The sequence below is a fragment of the Amphiprion ocellaris genome, chromosome 8 (genome assembly GCF_022539595.1).
Source record: "Amphiprion ocellaris isolate individual 3 ecotype Okinawa chromosome 8, ASM2253959v1, whole genome shotgun sequence".
NCBI classification, from domain to species: domain Eukaryota; kingdom Metazoa; phylum Chordata; class Actinopteri; family Pomacentridae; genus Amphiprion; species Amphiprion ocellaris.
Window position 1 is genome coordinate 37,200,252 of NC_072773.1, and position 20,233 is coordinate 37,220,484.

The following is a 20,233-nucleotide window of genomic DNA, read 5'->3' on the forward strand; positions in this document are numbered from 1 at the left end:
AGAACTTTTAGGATTTCAGCCCTCAGACTGTCTGAAGGTTCAAACTAACAGAGAACTGCTCAAGAACTTCTAAGATTTCAGTCCTCAGACTGTCTGAAGGTTCAAACTAACAGAGAAGTACTCAGGAACTTAGAAGATATCAGTCCTTGGACTGTCTGAAAGTTCAATCTAACAGAGATCTACTGTGGGACTTAGAAAATTTCAGCCCTCAGACTGTGTGAAAGCTCAGGTCCTGAGGACTCGGGAGGTGTGGAGGCTTGGAAAGTCTTGGAACTGAGGGTTCCACCCTCCAGCACAAAGGCTGAAGTCCAACCTCCTGAGAAAAACGGTCGAGTCGAGACTCGAGTTAAAAAAAAACTCGAAAACGAAAAAAAATAGATGATAAATGCGCAAAAAAAAGAATAATTAGCATCTGAGCGAGTAGCTCAGGGGGATAAGAAGATGGGCTACCAAGTGGAAGGTCGCCGGTTCAAGACCCGCCACCGGCCTTTTTCTTTCTTTGTCTTTGTCAGAATTTTGAGAAAACTTAAGAAGGGTCTGGTCTTGAACCAGCGACCTGCAGCTCCACAGGCAAATCCTTAACTCACTGAGCTACAGATCAGATGAAAAGAAATAAATTCGTCGTCCCTTTGACATCGTAGTTTCCAAGTGACCACATGGGTGGAGCCAAGGCGGAGTCTGGGTGGAGTCAGGGCGGAGAGTAGGCGGGGAGGTGGGTGGCGGCCTCCCCCCTCTACTCCCCCACCTCCCCTCACCACCCACCACACCTTCCCCCGCCCGACGAGTTTTTCGAGTCTCGACGAGTTTTTCGAGTCTCGACGGGTTTTCCCAAGTTTCTTGAGTTTCCACGAGGTCAGTTATCATGAAGAGGTGTTGAAGTCGGCCAGGATGGACTGACTTTTTACAGCCACTACAAGGAAGACCACTTGAAGAGCAGGTCTTTAACCACCATCCATAAAATCCATGGAGTCGCTCCAGAGAAATGAAGGGAGGTCAACTTTTATCAACCTCCATCCACATGTTCAACTTCATGTCTTTATTTGGACATTTTTAGCACCACAAACCTTTAGTATCACACTTTATTATCATTTATTAGGACTTTCATGGAATCCACCTGCAGATTTACTTTTTCTTGACAAACTTTATTCTTGTCATCGTGGGACTGCAGTATTTAAAACTCTTCCTTCTATTTGACCTCATGTTTATTAGTTTTAGTGGAGAAACTTATTTTAATTGTCCATTAGTCTCTTAAAAACCAAATAATAAATTGGATTAGTCAAGAGCTTTAAATTTCTTACTTTGTCATATTTTAAATATGACAAAAAATATAAAAATAAAGCGTCTTGAGACTATTTGACCTGTAATTGGCGTTACATAAATAAAATTGAATTAAAATTGGATGTATCTTGTAATGTTGGAGTAATTCAGCCATATATGTTGGAAAACACATTTTCTTTGTCCATTAACCTGTTGATTGTTTTCTCCACTAATTCATTTCTTGTTTTGGTTTATAAAACGTCAAACCCAAATATATTCAGTTTACTGTCATAAAAACCAAAAAGATTTACATTCATGATGCAGGAATCAGGCAGTTTTTCCACTTTTTATCTTAGTTTAGTCAGAAAGATAGTTGATAATGTGTGAATTGTTGTAGCTTGTGAGCCGTAAAAGGTTTTAATCTTTGGGGCCGAGTGTCAGAAAACATTTAGAAACCAACATCAACAAAACACTCAACAAAGATTTGAACATCATTAAAGGGAAATCCAACTTTTGCATGACAATGTCTAATTAAAGGACATTTATTTCCAACGTAAATGTGTGATATTCATCCTCTGGAGCTTTCTCTTCACATCGTCTTCCACCTGGACTGGTTTGGTCGGGAGCATGTGCAACTAACATTTGAAAAACTGCACTTTAACATCAATGAATGACACTGAAGTTTAATCTCTACATAAATGAGACTGAGTCTGGATGTGCTGCTCTGTAATTAACTCCTAAGTTTAGGGAAAGTTCAAACAAAAGAGGACAGTTCAGATCAGACTTGAGAATGAGTTTATTCTGAACAAACATCTCAGACTTTCTGAGCTTCAGCACCTCTAGCAAGATATTTTAACAACAAGCAACTCAAGAGATCCAGAAGTTGGAGAGAGTTAGCTTTAGCTGAGCCAAAGAACAAGTGGGACGCTAACCTAGCAAACATTTCACACTTTTCTCTGTGAATTCTGGGAAATAATTTCCTATTTAATGACAGAGCTACACATCTTAACTCAGTCTCATTAAAACAGACTCTAATTCAGTGTCATCCATCCATATTAAAGTGCAGTTACCTAAAATGTTTGTTGCATGAGCTCCAACAAAACCTGTCCAGGTAGAAGGCCACTTTGACAAACAGGAAGTGGAAGATTCCAAGCAGATTTATAGAAGGGGGAACCGGACTGTACTAAGTGTGGTGGAGTATAGAGGGGTGTTTTGTGGGTTTTTAAGGCTGATAATGATTATTAGTGAGACATTTGGAGTAGATATTCATTTGCAGTAAATGAAAGTATGTAAAATCTTGGAGTTAAACTTAGAACAACACAAACTCTAACAGAAAACTTTGTTGATATGTTTTTTGTTTTGTTTACAGATGTTAAGTTAAAGGAGTTTTATTTGTGACGTATAACCAATCAAATCACTCCAGAAGACAGAGCGACCACAGGTAGATAAAGGTTCAGAGCCAAAGTAGCACCATTTTTAAATGTATTTATTACCGTAAATCAGTAAAAAATAAAATACTGCTAATCAGTAAATCAGTCAGCCCACAATTACTACAATTCTACAATGTATGTCTCTTTCCTTTGACTTGTTATTTGTACAATATACGATGTATATGATGGCGTTTTTTCATACCAAAGGCTATACTATGATGTTTTCTAAGAGACATACGATGCTACTCTGCTTGTTCTGGCTGCTACACTCCTCCTCTGTTGTTTTCTGGATTGTACTCAGCTGCATGTCTTCGTCCATCCGGCCTCCGTTGACTCGTCCCGCCTGCCATCTCTGGAGCTGAAGCTGGATTGGAACAGACCAAAGTACAGTCCAATCACGATGCCAGCTGCCTCTCAAAAGGCTCCTTCATCTGGCAGGTGGCGGCACTTCTTCTGAGGGGAAGCTGAGCTGGTCCAGCAGAACTTTGGAGATGAGTTCCAGTGGTTGGTGGATGTGTGGGGAGATAGAGAGGGACCTTTGAATTGTTCAGAAAGGAAAACAGGGAACCCATTGGTAGTTTTAGTTTAGGTGCTACTGCGGTGTGTTTTTGGGTTTTAAGAGGTAAACAGGAAGAGTTTTTTTCGTACTGATTATCTTTTACTTTGTTCCTGGTTGGAATGCCCATCAATGTCAACGTGAAGTTCACTTTTAGTTCTGTTTATTTATTTTTATTTTACTAACACCCATTTGTTTATAACCCCCTCACATGTTGTGTTGTTTTAAACTTACTCTTTCAAATAAATACTCATCTGACCCTCTGGAAACCAGCGTTTGGACTGTTTTTGTGTTGCTCCTCACCTACTTCAGACAGCCAGGACGGAACAACATTTTGTGGACGAAAGACTTTTCTATGACGTTTTTAGAGTGACATGCTATACTATGAGTATACTATACTTTACTTTTACTTGTGCAATTAAATATTATTCTATGGCATTTTTTAGATGACATATTATACTCTGATGCTTTCTTGAATAACATAATATTTTGACAATATACTGCACTATGACATTTTTTGAACCACATATCATACACGACAATTTTAGGCAACATCCTATCATTTTGCGCTTTTTGAACCACATAATAATCTATGGGGTTTTTTTTGCCAACATGCTGTACTATGAACTACAGGCCATACTATGTTATTCTTGAGTAAAGTATACTATACTTTGACATTTTCTGAACTACATCCTATACTATGGCGTTATACACAGAGTGCTTTGGTTACATGTTGATTTATAATCTAGATTTTTTCTGTTTTGTTTTTTGACAGGATTACCACAGACCTGACTGTGAACACCGTCGACACCCACCTGAGGGAGACGCTGCCTAAGATCTCAAGGCTGCTTGGTCGTGGTCTTTCTGGTCCTGCTCCAGAACGCCTTCATCAACTACGTCTTCTTTTGAAGAGGCCCTCAGATGCTGCAATCTCTGACCTTCAGGAGGAACTGCTACTTTCACTCTGTAACGAGACGGCAGTTATTTTAAAGATCCAGCTCCTGGCAGCTTTGAGTGAAAGTTTAACATCCATCAAAACAGAACTACAGACAGTTAAATCTGAGCTGTCGGTCAGTATTTCAAACATCAAGTCTGACCCGGCTGCCCTAAAGCACGCTGTGGGTGAAACGGAAACTTCACTCTCCACATCACTGACGACATCGTCACACTCCAAAGCAGAGCATCTGTCTGCTGAACTTTTAAAAGTGGACTATAAATGTGAAGAATGTGAGCAGCAGCAGACTGTGAGCAGCAGAACAGATGTGATCAGAAAGGAGTCATTTTCTTTTTTCTTTTCTTTCTGGTTGACTTGATGCTGTCAAGATGCAGATGTTGGACCTGATTCTGATCTTTCAGTATAAAAAGCTGCTTTTCCTTCACAGACTTTTCAGGAAATTATTCTCTCAGGTTTTCTCTGCTATTTATATTTTTATTATCTGTGATTATTTCATTATTGTAAAGTTTGAGGCATTAAGACTCATTTAGTTATTTTATTCCTGAAATCTTTGATGTAGCAGAACTAAACTTCCATTTTCCTTCTTGTACTTCTGATACTAGAACTAAACGTGTCTTCAACACTGATCATCTGGTTTTAATGAATCAGCAACAACAACAAATGAGACAATTTTCAACAAATTCATGAAACTGATGTCATTTAAAACTATCAGTCTGTTTTAGTGTCAAATTAAAGCTGATTACTGACAACTAGAATATTAATGTTACTGTTTTAATCACATTTAAGTTTCCTGAACGTTACATTAACGTCAACCAGCCACAGCTTTATGAACTTAATGAACCACATTACAGGAACACAACACACTTCAGCTGCTGACAGGAAACAACGCAAACATCGTTAGCTTGATGCTACATTTAGCTGCTAATCAGGACTGCTCTGCTAGCTCGGTTAGCATCGCTAATTCACATTAAAGCTAATATTCACTGGATGCAAACTCTCTTGTCTGGTCAACACACACAAATAAACTCCACCAACTCCTGGGGTTCACTGCTCACATTATATCTGACTCTGAAGTTGAACATAAAGTTCATTAAAACCGGCACTGATCAGTAAATTATCATTTATTACCAACCAGCTGTCGGAGTCCTTCAGTGTCTGTTGGTCCAATCAGCCGAAGGACTGAATTACTGAACTGAAAACTGATTAAAACAAGACACTGGACAGTAAAACTGTCTGTGGAAAATGTGCAGGCTGCTCCACCTATAAATACCAACAAACTAAAACAAACTTGGTGGAAGTGTTGCTTTTAGTGATTTTTTAATATATAGCAAATATGAGGCTTTTATTTTTCTGCAAGTAAAAGGAAACGTTGCTTATCTGTAGTTTCGCTAATTTAACTTTACCTGCACTTTCACCATGTTCTGACTGATAGATCACTTTTTTATATTAAAATAACTGCACTTCCTTTGTATATTTGGTCGTTTCTTATGTTGCTGCTGTTTCATTGCAATTATATATATGATATATATTATATCACTTTAGCTTTAGAGGAGAGGATTTTATTATCCAGTTTATCTGTGCTGTAATTTAAATGTAATAACTGTAGTGTTCATCATTACTTTGGACATATTCTGGGAGGTTATTTTTCTAATCTGCACTAAGAAGTACCACAACATGTGAATCAGCCATTAAACAATGTTAACAACTAAAGAGTTGATTTACTGTTTTCTCCAGTTTAACTTAAGAGACTCAGCAGATATTCAGGACTACTGACAACATAGAACCTTAACCTCACTGTTTTAATCACATTTAGGTTTTCTAAACGTTACATTAATGTGAACCAGCGTCTCCACTGACAGTTTAATCAACTAAATGTACCACATTACAGTAACACAACACACTTCAGCTGTTTACATGAAACTCAACACAAACATCGTTAGTTTAATGCTACGTTAGATTAATGCTACGTTAGCTTAATGCTACGTTAGCTTTAATCAGGCCACATTGAGCAGCTAGCTCGGTTAGCATCGCTAACATTAAAACTAATATTTACCGGATGCTAACTCTCTTCTCTGGTCAACACACAGAGAAACAAACTCCACCAACATCTGGAGTGCATGGCACACATTATATCTGACACTAAAGCTGCATATAAAGTGCATTAAAAGCGGCACCGATACGAAAATAAACATTAACTTACCGAACTATCAGAGTCCTTTCAGTGTCTGCTGGTAGAATCAGCTGAAGGTAGAAAACTGGTTAAAACAAGCCAACGGGCAGGAAAACTGTCTGTGGAAAATGTTCTGCTGCTCCACCGATAAATAAACCAACAGTTATTATATCAGAATTAATCCAAACGAGGAGAGCAGAGTCTCTGCTGCCTCCTCCATAGAACCTGTCAATCATTCCAGACCAGACTGTCAATCCAGTAGCCCCGCCCCCTGGCTTCGCAAAACTTTAACGATCTATAAAAAATTCAGTATTAATTTATTTTAAGATCGGCCACATGATCTCTCATTTTGACCATGAAAACTAATGAAAAAAATAATATCCAGTCTATGCACCGTACTCTGTTTCGCTCCACACTTGCTGATGACCACTTCCGGTTTCAGAAAATGAAAAAACGGACCTTTTTTCGTTTCTGTCTCTTACTGATTTTACTTTTTTGTTATTCTAAATATAAAATGAAAATCAAAGCATTTTTAAAAATTCGTATATCCCTTTTTGATCATGAAAAGGAAAAACGCCTTGTATTTCAGTTTTAATCTTTTATTTTAAAAAGAAAATCAAATAACCGCTCCTTTTTTGTTTTTCAATACCCGTTTCAGAACTGAAAATCCAATTGCCAAAATATACACGGACCGATGATAATGATGTACCTGCTAATAAACACAGAATACAAACAAGCTGATGTTTAAGATTGAAGAGTTTTTGGACAGTTTTGAATTTATTTCATGGCAGCAGCAGACATATAGTTAGTTAGTTAGTTAGTTAGATAGATAGATAGATAGATAGATAGATAGATAGATAGATAGATAGATAGATAGATAGATAGATAGATAGATAGATAGATAGATAGATAGATAGATAGATAGATAGATAGATAGATAGATAGATAGATAGATACTTTATTAATCCCGAGGGAAATTTAAGTGTTCAGCAGCTTACTTCCAACAACATAAAATAACAGAAAGGCAGGTTAGTGCAGATGCGTGGGTCAGAGGTGGGGATATGACATGAAACAAAGGTTCCAAACATAGGTCCAACTCTTAAACACCTGGTGCTAACACAGATTATTTAGATTTTTTTAACTGTGACAATGCTTCAAAATAAGGGTGCTTTACCGTTGATGAATCTACTAACCAGTGGTGGAGAAACTAAATAAACTGTTTCCATATTTACCTCATTTCTGTTTTATTTAAATGCTGTAAAACGTGCATGTATTTTAAAATGGAAGTGTATGCAGAGGAACCTTTCCATGAAGTCACAGAGCAGTGAGATGATGCCTCTCTGCTGGATAAATCAGGTAAAAACAGCAGGAAGGACCCACTCTGTGCTCCATCAGTCCTGGTCTCGGCACGTATTTGGTTAGACCCTGCAGAGCTGAACCAGCATCTGCAGAGGATTTCAGCTACAGATCAGACAAACACAATAAAAGTTAGAGCTGTTCCTGTTTCCTGCACTGATCTATTATAGTATGTTATTACCATGAGTCCTCACAGCTGAAACACATGAATGCAAATGATGCAGGAGTTATATGTTATTTATTACTTTCCCATATCGGTGGCAGGAATCTTCGAAAGCTTGTCCTAAAATGTGAGACAAAGAGAAGCTTGTTGGGAGAGGGAAGAGCTGTGGTCTCTCTGCACATTATTCCAGGTGAACGGTGCTCACGGTCGATGCCATTAGACTGTCACATCACATCAACCAGAAGAACCGATCACAGCCTCGCAGGGACTCAGGACAGTGTGAGAGCATTTCTAATATGTGTCGAGTCCCTGCAGCTCTGTGGAGAACTGACTATAAAATAAAAGAATCAATACCGAGGATGGGCTGAGCTAACAGGGTTACACACCATTGATTGGACATATTTCCATTCCATGCACTGAGATTAAACTGTATCCACACATTAGTTCTTAAAGCAGCCTATAGACACAAACACTGCATGTGTGTTAATAAATACAGGATGTTCTGAGTCTAGGCTGACATACTAAACTAATGACATTGTTTCTAAGTTCTTTTTTGGGCCCTTTTGATGGTTTTATTCAATAGGTAAGTAGAGAAGAAGACAGGAAAGCAGGGAAGACCTGCAGTAAAGGGCCATGAGCTGGAATCAAACTGGTGTCTCTGACGCTGTCGTTATGAGTCCCCTTCTCAACCAGTTGAGCTGCTTGGGCATCTCGTCACCATTTGTTCAACAACAAACTTCTTTTAAGAATTTATTCTATAGTACAAACACTAATCTGTGTGCTGTCTGATGCTTTGTGTTCACTTGTCACAACTATTTCAACATTTATCAGACAAAAGAACAGATAGCTTAGTAGGGGTCTAATAATTCTGATCATCAGTCATCAGTTGTTATTCAACACATCTGCACCACAGAAAACATCTGGGAATGAGTCTAACGGTTCATTTGATCAATATTTGACATCTTCTAAATGTAGAAAAAGTGTTTTATTTACACCATCCTGTAGTTTGGGTTTTCTACTTCACATAACCTGTAAAATTAGGGTTACAGCTTTAATGTTTCCATAATTAAACACTACATATTTATCAGTCACCACCAAGATCCACGCTAAAAGAAGCTTCTTCCACTGAGAGCCAAACATTTTCTGGCAGAGGGATTTTTTGCAAACCTTTCTGAGCTAGTAGAGAAACTACAGTATATTATTCTCTCAGGATTCTCGTGAAGGATTTAGTGAAGCAAAACCACAAGAGTTTATTATTGATAAACACAAACTGAAAAAGGCCATGCTTTACAGAACAACACGAACGATCAGATGTGCTGAGAGACAGCAGACATTTTCAGCCTGGACTGACAATGAAAGCAAACTGTGAATATTTCAATCCATTATGTGATTGTTGCTGATTGTTTTTTAACTGAACATCACCAAATACTATTTCACATCTCCAGCATGGATGATTTTATCGATTTAGAGCAAGTTTTAAAAATCTACATTCAAAGTTAAAATGTTTGTTCATAAAGAAAAATGGACTGAATGCAGCACGGCGAGGCAGTCACACAATAAATAAATAAATAAATCTTTAAAAGTTCATTCTAATCCATGAGCACATTAAAGGATGAAGGCATTCTGTGGTTTTTCTCAACATGAACATTCTAGATGTATTAAAGCCTCTACACACTGTGTGATTTTAACAATCTGACACTGTACAACATGAATCTAATAATCTTTGGGCATGACGTGAAGTTTGCTGTGTGCAGATTAACGATGAAAACGCAGCTGAATCTCAGCTTACGATGTACGTGAGTCGACGTGAACGAAGAATAAAACGTCATCAGCGTGAGCCGTCCATCCATGAAAAATAAACAACTGAAGCATAAACGGAGCTCCCACAATCACAGGGAAACTAGCCATACATGAACCCTACAATCACAGGGAAACTAGCCAAACATGAGCCCTACAATCACAGGGAAACTAGCCAGACATGAACCCTACAATCACAGGGAAACTAGCCAAACATGAGCCCTACAATCACAGGGAAACTAGCCAAATATGAACCCTACAGTCACAGGGAAACTAGCCAGACATGAACCCTACAATCACAGGGAAACTACCCAGACATGAACCCTACAATCACAGGGAAACTAGCCAAATATGAACCCTACAGTCACAGGGAAACTAGCCAAATATGAACCCTACAATCACAGGGAAACTACCCAGACATGAACCCTACAATCACAGGGAAACTAGCCAAATATGAACCCTACAGTCACAGGGAAACTAGCCAAACATGAACCCTACAATCACAGGGAAACTACCCAGACATGAACCCTACAGTCACAGGGAAACTAGCCAGACATGAACCCTACAATCACAGGGAAACTAGCCAAACATGAACCCTACAATCACAGGGAAACTAGCCAAACTAGCCTGCCTGGTTCCTGTCTCTAAGACCAGGAACCCCAGGGAGCCTAACCACTTCAGACCTGTGGCCCTCACTTCTCACCTGATGAAGACCATGGAGAGGATCGTCCTCAGGAACCTCCGTCCCCAGGTGAGCCAGTATCTGGATCCACTGCAGTTCGCTTACCAACCGAACATTGGAGTGGATAATGCAGTCGTCTACCTGCTGCACAGATCACTGACTCATCTGGAGAAACCCAGCAGCACTGTGAGGGTCATGTTCTTTGACTTCTCCAGTGCTTTCAACACCATCCAGCCTTCTCTGCTCAGGGTGAAGCTTGAAGGAGCAGGAGTAGACTGTCACCTGGCTGCTTGGACCATCGACTACCTCACCAACAGACCACAGTACGTGAGGCTTCAGGACTGTGTGTCTGATGTGGTAGTCAGCAGCATGGAGGTCCACAGGGGACAGTGCTCTCCCCCTTTCTCTTCACCCTGTACACATCGGACTTCCACTACAACTCTGGGAGCTGTCACCTCCAGAAGTTCTCCGATGATACAGCCATTGTTGGGTATCTGAGGGGGACGAGCGGGAGTACAGGATGGTCATCTCTGACTTTGTGGACTGGTGTGAGCGAAACCATCTGCAGCTCAACGCCAGTAAGATGAAGGAGATGATCGTGGACTTCCGCAGGAGGAGGACACCCCGGACTGCACCGGTGAACATCCAGGGTTTGGACATTGACATGGTGGACACATACAAATACCTGGGTGTTCACCTCAATAATAAACTGGACTGGACACACAATACAGAGGTTCTGTACAAGAAGGGCCAAAGTCGTCTCCACCTGCTGAGGAGACTGAGGTCCTTTGGAGTGTGCAGGACTCTGCTCAGGACATTCTACGACTCTGTGGTAGCGTCTGCTATTTTCTATGCAGTGGTCTGCTGGGGAGCAGGGAGCACTGAAAGGGACAGAAAGAGACTAAACAGAAGGTCAGGAGGAGGTTCTGTCCTGGACTGTTCCCTGGACTCCATAGAGGAGGTGGGTGAGAGGAGGATGTTGGCAAAGCTCACATCCGTCATGGACAATCCCTCTCACCCACTGCATGACACTGTGGGGTCTTTAAGCAGCTCCTTCAGCAGCAGACTGAGACATCCACCCTGCAAGAAGGAACGCTATCACAGGTCCTTCATTCCATCTGCTATAAGACTTTACAACATCAGCATCACTGGCTGATGTTAACATAAACTGGACTATATCATTACCACCCCAAACCACAAAATTTGCACTGACATTCTTGCACTGCACATCTCTGCACTTTTAAACTTTATTTTTATTTTTATTTTTTCTGTTAAAAAATTTTGCCACCCTTGTATATATTGTAAATAAAGCTGCTGTAACAATGTAAATTTCCCCTGGAGTGGGGAGAAATAAAGAACTTTATCTTATCTTATCTTATCTTATCAAACATGAGCCCTACAATCACAGGGAAACTACCCAGACATGAACCCTACAATCACAGGGAAACTACCCAGACATGAACCCTACAGTCACAGGGAAACTACCCAGACATGAACCCTACAATCACAGGGAAACTAGCCAGACATGAACCCTACAATCACAGGGAAACTACCCAGACATGAACCCTACAATCACAGGGAAACTACCCAGACATGAACCCTACAGTCACAGGGAAACTACCCAGACATGAACCCTACAATCACAGGGAAACTACCCAGACATGAACCCTACAGTCACAGGGAAACTACCCAGACATGAACCCTACAATCACAGGGAAACTACCCAGACATGAACCCTACAATCACAGGGAAACTACCCAGACATGAACCCTACAATCACAGGGAAACTACCCAGACATGAACCCTACAGTCACAGGGAAACTAGCCAAACATGAACAGAGCCCTACAATCACAGGGAAACTAGCCAAACATGAACGGAGCCCTACAATCACAGGGAAACTAGCCAAACATGAACGGAGCCCTACAATCACAGGGAAACTAGCCAAACATGAACGGAGCCCTACAATCACAGGGAAACTAGCCAAACATGAACGGAGCCCTACAATCACAGGGAAACTAGCCAAACATGAACCCTACAGTCACAGGGAAACTAGCCAGACATGAACAGAGCCCTACAATCACAGGGAAACTAGCCAAACATGAACGGAGCCCTACAATCACAGGGAAACTAGCCAAACATGAACAGAGCCCTACAATCACACGGAAACTAGCCAAACATGAACAGAGCCCTCGCCCTGCTGACATTTATGTGTTTGGAGACAAATCCCAAAAAAATGAGGAGGAGGAGGAGGATATGGACACGGTCATGCCTCGGAAAGAGAGGACAATTTTACAAAGGGAGCTTGAAGTAAATACTTGTTAGCATCTACTAGCATTTTACATTAGCATCTACTGCTGTGTCTCAAAAACGTTCATCATGTCTTCTATTTAATGCAGTAGTTTTGAGTTCTGAAGAGCTGCTCGCCGGAACTGTCAAGGTAGTCAGCATCTATCTTATCACCTTATGTCTGAACAAAAGAACTCAAAACTACTGTATTTATTGTTACGGTCTGTCATTTTCAAACAAAACAAACTACATGTAAACATAAACAAAATGAATGTGATGACTATCGAGACGTTTTAAGATAAACAGCGTCTTAGAAAGATTTAATGCAATGTATTAGGCTGTCGTCTCTGTTTAAATCCCACATTCTGGTTTTGATGCATTTTGCCATTGTCGCCACAAATCATCTATTTGGGTTTATTGATCAGTCCGTCATTTCATCCTGCATTTCTATTGGTTAGTTAGTTGTTGTCACACTGTGAGATGATCACCTCGACCTTGAACCTGTCTCACAGTGCGACGTAGCACCACCGATTTAGAGTCAAGACCAAAGATATCTCCACCATTCTCTTATGATTGTTAGCTTTGGGCTTGGACGGCTGAAAATCACACAGTGTGTACAGGGCTTTAGAAAGACTGAAATAGAACACAAAAACAACGTTGGTCCTTTAACTAGTCGGAGGTTCAGGCTGTTTAGTCTCGTCGTGATACTTCTGGAAGTTGTGATGTTTTTCATGTGTCTGGGATTCCAGATTTGAGCTGTTTTCAGCAGACCTGTGTGCGATAAAGTGTTCTTCAGCAGCTCCAGGTTCAGACTGTGCAGATGTTCCCGTGTCGTATCCGTGTCCAGATGTTCCTGTGTCGTATCCGTGTCCAGATGTTCCTGGGTTGTATCCATGTTGGACTCGGGTCTGGAGTGCAGACATGGTGTCATCTCCAACAGGCTTCTTTATCCAGCTCTCTGTTTGTGTTTCAGGTCTGGAGTGTTCTTCTCCAGGAGTCTCTTCCTCAGATTCAGAGTTTCTGTCTGGTTTTCCTGTTTCAGTTTCTGTCTCTGGTTTCCGGCCGGCTGCTCCTCTAAAAATCCCGGCTTTGTGCAGCTCCCGGCGTACGGTCTTTACTGAGACGGTGTGGGAGAGATGTCTGTTCAGCTCTGAGGTGATTTTAGAGGCCGTGAACTCTGGATGTTCATCGACTATCCTCAGCAGCGTCTGTCTGTCCGTCTCCGTCAGCTTCGACTTGCGTCCGCTGTTCTTCTTGGCCGACGCCGTCCGTCCATGCTTGATGTAGACGGTCATGACTCTGGACACGGTTCCTCTCGCCACGTTGAACAGCTGAGCGGTTTTGGTGACAGATGCACCTGATAGGCGAGCAGCGACTATCTGGCATCTTTCAAACTCCGTTAAGTCGCTCATGCTGCTCTGGAGGCTCCTGATTAGACAGATGATCCCAGATACCAGCAGCTTCTGTCTCTGAGTCCTAGCTGGATGGTGTTAGCATTATCTCCTGTACCGGAGCAGCAGAGACATCCTGGGCAGGAGGAGATTAAATCCTGAAAAGCTCTCCTCACCGGTCTATGATGGGACGAAGGAAACAAGAACAAGAAATATAAGAAATTAAAATTATATTCATTAAAAACTGCCACACTTGATTTATGTAGATCAGGATGCAACAAACATTTTTATTGTTATTTATTGATTGGTTGCTTGGCCTATAATCATTTCTTATTGTTTTTTTTTTTTACTTTTTGCTTTCATTTCTATCTCTATTTTAATAATAGATTGTTTTCATTTTATTAATTTATCTATCTTATTTTATTTTTTATCTAACTTTCCTCATTGCATGTGTTGTATAGGATAGCTTTCAATCAGTTCCTCATTCCCTGCATTTTAGAGAGAGGTTGTTTGTATTGTTATATTGCTTTTTTTTAAAAAATTCTGTAATGTGTAAATCACTTTGGGTTGCTTGTATTTGTATGAAACATGTTATATAAATGAAGTCTGACAGATTGATATAAAATGTCAGAAAATGCTGAAAAATGCTGTTTAAAGCTCAAGATTATGTTTTGGTTTGTTAACAGCCAAAATAATATTCAGTTCTATCATAGATTAGTAAAAAAATCTGATAGTGTTTTCATTTAAGAAGCTGGAATTTGGATCTTTAGATTTTCCTTTTCTTAACCTTGTAAAACCCACTGTTATTTTTGCTCTTCTTTCTATATTTGGATATATATATATATATATATATATATATATATATATATGTATATATATATATATATATATATATATGTATATGTTTATATATAATTTTTGTTGCTTGTTTTATTTTATTTTTTGCAATTTTTTTCTTTATTTGTGTGTATATATATAAAAATAAAAATGTAAAAATATAAATATATATATATATATATATAAAAAAATAAAATTAAAAAAAAATTATTATTACTATTTGGTTTGTTTGTTTAATCTTTTTTTGCAATTTTTTTAGTCAAACCGATTGCCAATTAACGACCAATAAATAAATTATTAAATATAAATTATCATTATTATAATTATTTTCATTGTTAGCTCTAATACTGATGTAAACAGCAGCAGCTAACACTACCAGAGACGTTAGATTAACAGGTGTAGGAGCTCTAAATAAACCCTCTACAGTACAGCTTATATTGTTATTGAGCAGCTAAAACACACTTAGAGAAGCTCGTTAATGTTTAGTGTTTTATTTTAACTCAGTTGTAGTTTTCTGTAACGTTAACCAGTATTTAAGCTAGCAGGTAGCAGCTACTGGGTTAGCTTCCATCAACAACACGCTATTCAGAGTTCAGTTTTTACTTTAAATAATAGTAACATAAGAAAGTGAACAGATTATGTCGTCTACTGACTGCACAGTGTTTTACTTACTGATTAAACTGTTCAGTCTGCAGCTTGTTGACGGACGTCCAGCTGCTGCTTTTCAATCCGGCACGGAGAGGACTGCTAGTTCCGGTTACGGATTTTCAAAATAAATCTCACTCAACTTTTCTGTCCAGCATCTGAACACATATTAAGAATATGACTTAAAAACACACGAACACACACAAAAGAACAAACTCAAATGCATTTACACCAAGGGTGTCCAACATGCGGCCCGCGGGCCAAAAGCGGCCCTCCAGAGGGTCCAATCCGGCCCTCAAAGTGTAAAAATTCCAGAGAAGACATTAACTGCAGATTGTAAATTAGTAAAACTATACATTTAAAATCATTTCCAGACCATGACAAGTTGTTCTGATCAGAAAGTAAAATACTAGATTGTTCTTTGTTCTTTTGTCATTTTGTGTCTCATTTTTGTAATATTTTGTCTTGTTTTTGTCTTTTTTTGTCTGACTTTCATTGTCTCGTTTTTGTCGTTTTCAATTCAATTTTATTTATATAGCGCCAATTACAGTCAAATTGTCTCGAGACGCTTTACAGAACCCATATGCCTGACCCCCTCGCTTTTGTCATTTTACGTCGTTTGTCCACTTTTTGAGGCTTTGTAATGTTTTTTCAAATTTTTTTGTCTGACTAGTCGTTTTCTTTTTGTCGTTTTGTGTTTCCTTTTTGTCTTGCTTGTATTTTTTGGCTCATTTTTGTCATTTTGTTTTGCTTTATTCATTGTCATTTTGTTTTTTGTTTCGCTTTTGTTGTTTTTTTGTCATTTTGTTTCTCCCTTTTGTCATTGTTTGCCTTATCTGTGTCATTTGTGTAAATTTTAGTCTCGTCGTTTGTCCATTTTTTGTTGCTTTGTAACTTTTCTGTCAAAGTTTTTGTCTTTTTTGTTTTGTCATTTGTCTTATTTTTTTTCCATTTTGTGTCTCATTTTTGTAATATTTTGTCATGTTTTCGTCTGACTTGTCGTTTTGTGTTTCCTTTTTTGTCTGGCTTGTGTTTTTTGGTACATCAAATGACAACATTTATGTTTAATATTGAACATGGTCCCTTTTTAAATAAACTGATTAATAATAATAACTCAACATAAAAACTACTTCCTGTGAGGAAACTAAACCACTAATTAAGTTTGATCACAAACTGATAACGGGTATAAACCCATGAAGGTCTGTTAGTTCAGCTCTGCTACTGCTGCTTCTGAAGGTCTTTTCTTTCTCTGGACGTCTGCAGCAGCGATCCAACAACTAAACGACAGAACTCAGACTGAGATCTCACATTTATTTTCTCTTCTGGTCCAAACAGATGCATGAGTAATACTGCTCCACAGAATAAAAAAATAAGAAATACAGCACATTTTAAGACTTTAACAGGTTCACTGTCTTCACATTGTTTTTACATCTTTCTTCCAAACAAAAAGTCAAATTTATTCAGAGACTGATCCTGGAACATGGAGCACAGTGGAACATCAGCAGCATGCAGACAGGAGCTGAAAACGCTGCTTCATGTCAGGAAAAACTCTCTGCTTGTTTGATTTTCTCTTCTTTCTGTTATTTCTGACCATTTGTGAAACAAAAATTGGCCTCCTTGATGCCTAAATAAATTAAATCTGAATTAACAAAAATGTAACTTTTAATTCTCATATTTTTTGTGGTTGATGACTTCAGTTTAGGGCTGGCTGAAATGTCTTTGGGCGGCAATAAAACCCAGTTTAATGCTATTTTATCAATGTTCCACTGGTTTAACCCCCCTGTAGTCTTCACTGACGGGCACCAAAAAATATAGTTTCCTTGTCTGAAAAAAATCCAAAAATTCAGAAAAAAAATCCCCAAATTTCTGAAAATTTGCAAAACCTTAAGGACAAAAGTTCCAATAATTCCTTAAAAGTTTCCCTTAAGTTTTATTTTGAAAAATCCCCCAAATTTGGCAAGAAAATTCTTGTAAATACTTTCAAAAAATGAGTAAAAATTTTCCAAAAAAATCCTAAAAATATCTAAAGTGATTACATATATATCAGTAAAACTTCTAATATTTTCTTTAAGAACATTCACATAAAAATCAACCAAAATCCAGCAAAATTCATTGGATTTTGGTTTCTTTTTTTGTGAATGTTCTGAAGAAACATTTTTAAAAAAATTTTTCCACCAAAAAATGTTCAAAAATTTCCCAAAGATGTAGAAAATGTGGACATCAGAAGTTTCACTGTGAAAATAGATTTTTTTCCCACATTTTCAAACTTTAAAACGGATCAATTTTGACCTGCAGGACGACACGAGGGTTAACCGGAAATAAAGTCACTGGAATTCAGCAAACACATTCTAGAAAGCTCAGGAAAACCATGGACACATCCTCAGCTGGCAGAAGAGATCATTTTCAGGCCTTTTAAAACAACGATTAAAGCTAAAACGTGAACAGTGAGGGCTGAATGAAGGCATCCTGGGTGTAAAAATAGAACATCCCAGCCGGTTACTGCTGCTCTGCATTCTGGGATTCAGGCGTTTCTTTCTGCTCTTCAGATGCCGGCGTATCGCTGGCAGCTTCTCCAGCGTTCTTCAGTCTTTTCCTCTTTGCTTGTGGCTCCTGCTTCTTGTTCTTCTGAGCCGTTGCAGTGAATCCGTGTTTGTTGTAAGCGTTCATGACCTTCACCACGGTCCGGCTCGACACGTCACACAGCTGGGCGGTTTTCCTGACGGACAGACCGGCGACCTGAGCCCCGACTATCTGGCCTCGCTCGAAGTCGGACAGCTCAGTCATGATGGAGGTTCAGGAGCAGAATGTCTCCTCTGAAGCTGGCAGACGTGGAGTTAAGAATAGGAGCTGGATGTAAAAGGATGGAGTTTAGAACAGGAGCTGGATGTAAAAGGATGAAGCCGCTTCTCATGAGACGATTTTCTGAGTTTGTCCGCTGAATTTCAGAATATACGGATGGAGATCAGTAGCGATGCTGCATCTTCGTCCGTCTGTTAATTAAAGAAAACAGAAAAAACACAAAACAGCAGAAGTTAACATTTCAAACATCGTATTTGTCTGATACAGAAACGAACTGTTGTGTGCGAACGAGAATAAAACATTAAAGCTCTCAAACTGTAGACTTCATTCAGGTTTTCACACTTATGTCTGACGCTGTTCCACAATGAAAGATTTGCAGAAATAACCTCCATTTTTAGCCAAAGCGAAATATAATTTACTGAACATTCCCAGTGAAAAATGCCACATTTTAGCCAATACACATTTATAATCGGAGTTCTAATGGCTGTAATATTTATTTTTTTTATTTCTGTATTAGTTTATTTGACAGGACCATGTGCAGAAGGAGACCCTGCAATATATCATTACAACTGGAAAACTTAATGTGAAGAGAGGACTAGGCAGACAGAATGAAGATGATGGACGGACTGACATCATGGAGACACATGGAACCATCAACAGTCACAATTCAGAAAGAAAAAGCTTGGATTAGCTGGAGAGAAAGGATCTCCTACGCTGGACGGCATGGCCCCGGACTGATTGACAGAAGAACATTAAACACAAGGTAGAGATGCTCTGGACCAGATTATTATTTCACTCGCTAGTTTCCATCTGCAGTTCCTGGAGCAGATAAGAGAGAAACAAGATAGAAAAACAATACATAACATTTTTAAAAAGGATCTCACATTCTCACATTTAAAAATAGTCATTTCAAGCCCTGTCAGTGCTGACAGGTTTGGTTTCTCCGGATCCATTTTTTAGTTTCTTTAGAAAAGTCTTTAGTTCAGAGGGGAGCTGATTCCATTCTGTTATTGTTTTGTAGGAGAAGGTTGTTTGTCCAAAGGCAGTTTTACATAGAGAGATTAAACACTGCCATCTAGAAGAAGCCCTTGTTGTCCTGGTAGTATTTTCAGATGTGCAATGAATCAGAACTGGTAGGATGTAGCAGTTGAGAGTCCTCATACTGATTTTAACTGCTATTTTCTTATTTGTCAGTATATTTTTCATTTTCATAAATGCTGTTATTGCTGCTCCACATCTGATGTCATCCATGAACCAAGATCATACTCATCCAATGTGATAAATATATCAGCAGGGTAAAACAGGCAAGGAGACAAATGAGGAGCATGCATGAGAATATATGTATAGAATAAAACATACTATACATATCTGAGTTACATTTACATTTATTTTTGCATCACCAACTGCAGCAACACATTGGACAGCTTTGTACAGTGGGATTACTAATTATCAGCTCCACAGGTTTGCAGATATATTCCCTCAGCTGACCATCTGTATCTGCACTGCTGAGAGAACACAGTCAGGAAGAGAACCAGTAAAAGGAAGCAGATAAAAACCACAAACTGAGAGCTGAACATGCAGAGCAGGTTAGCTGAGCATCATGGAGGTTAAATGACTTCAGGCTCAACATACCGTTAATCTAGCTTCAGAGGAGCTAACACGACCTGAAATGTTCAAGTAAGGATTACAGAAGCTGTACACAACAACCCCAACACTTTACAGCAGATTAAACCAGTTGTCTCATCAGCAGCCGTCAGTTAAAGCTAACAGGCTAACAGGTTAGCTTCCGCCTAAACCCGCATTAAGAGGACAGAATGTCCATTATCAGACAGTTCAGAGACTAAATAAACCACAGCAGGGTTTAGAACAACTGTGTTAACTGTACTCACGGCTGTACACAGAGACGTG

At 39.2% G+C, this 20,233-nt stretch overlaps 1 protein-coding gene across 1 annotated transcript; it reads right to left on the minus strand.

The window, feature by feature from the left end:
- Nucleotides 1-9,112: 9,112 nt before the first annotated feature.
- On the minus strand, nucleotides 9,113-15,677 carry LOC111585911 (uncharacterized). Its single transcript, XM_023295551.3, has 2 exons — nucleotides 15,554-15,677; nucleotides 9,113-14,224 (listed from the first exon to the last, which is right to left on the minus strand). Exon 2 carries the CDS (start codon nucleotides 14,063-14,065, stop codon nucleotides 13,319-13,321), a length of 747 nt encoding a protein of 248 aa, XP_023151319.2. The 5' UTR covers nucleotides 14,066-14,224; nucleotides 15,554-15,677; the 3' UTR covers nucleotides 9,113-13,318.
- Nucleotides 15,678-20,233: the final 4,556 nt, after the last annotated feature.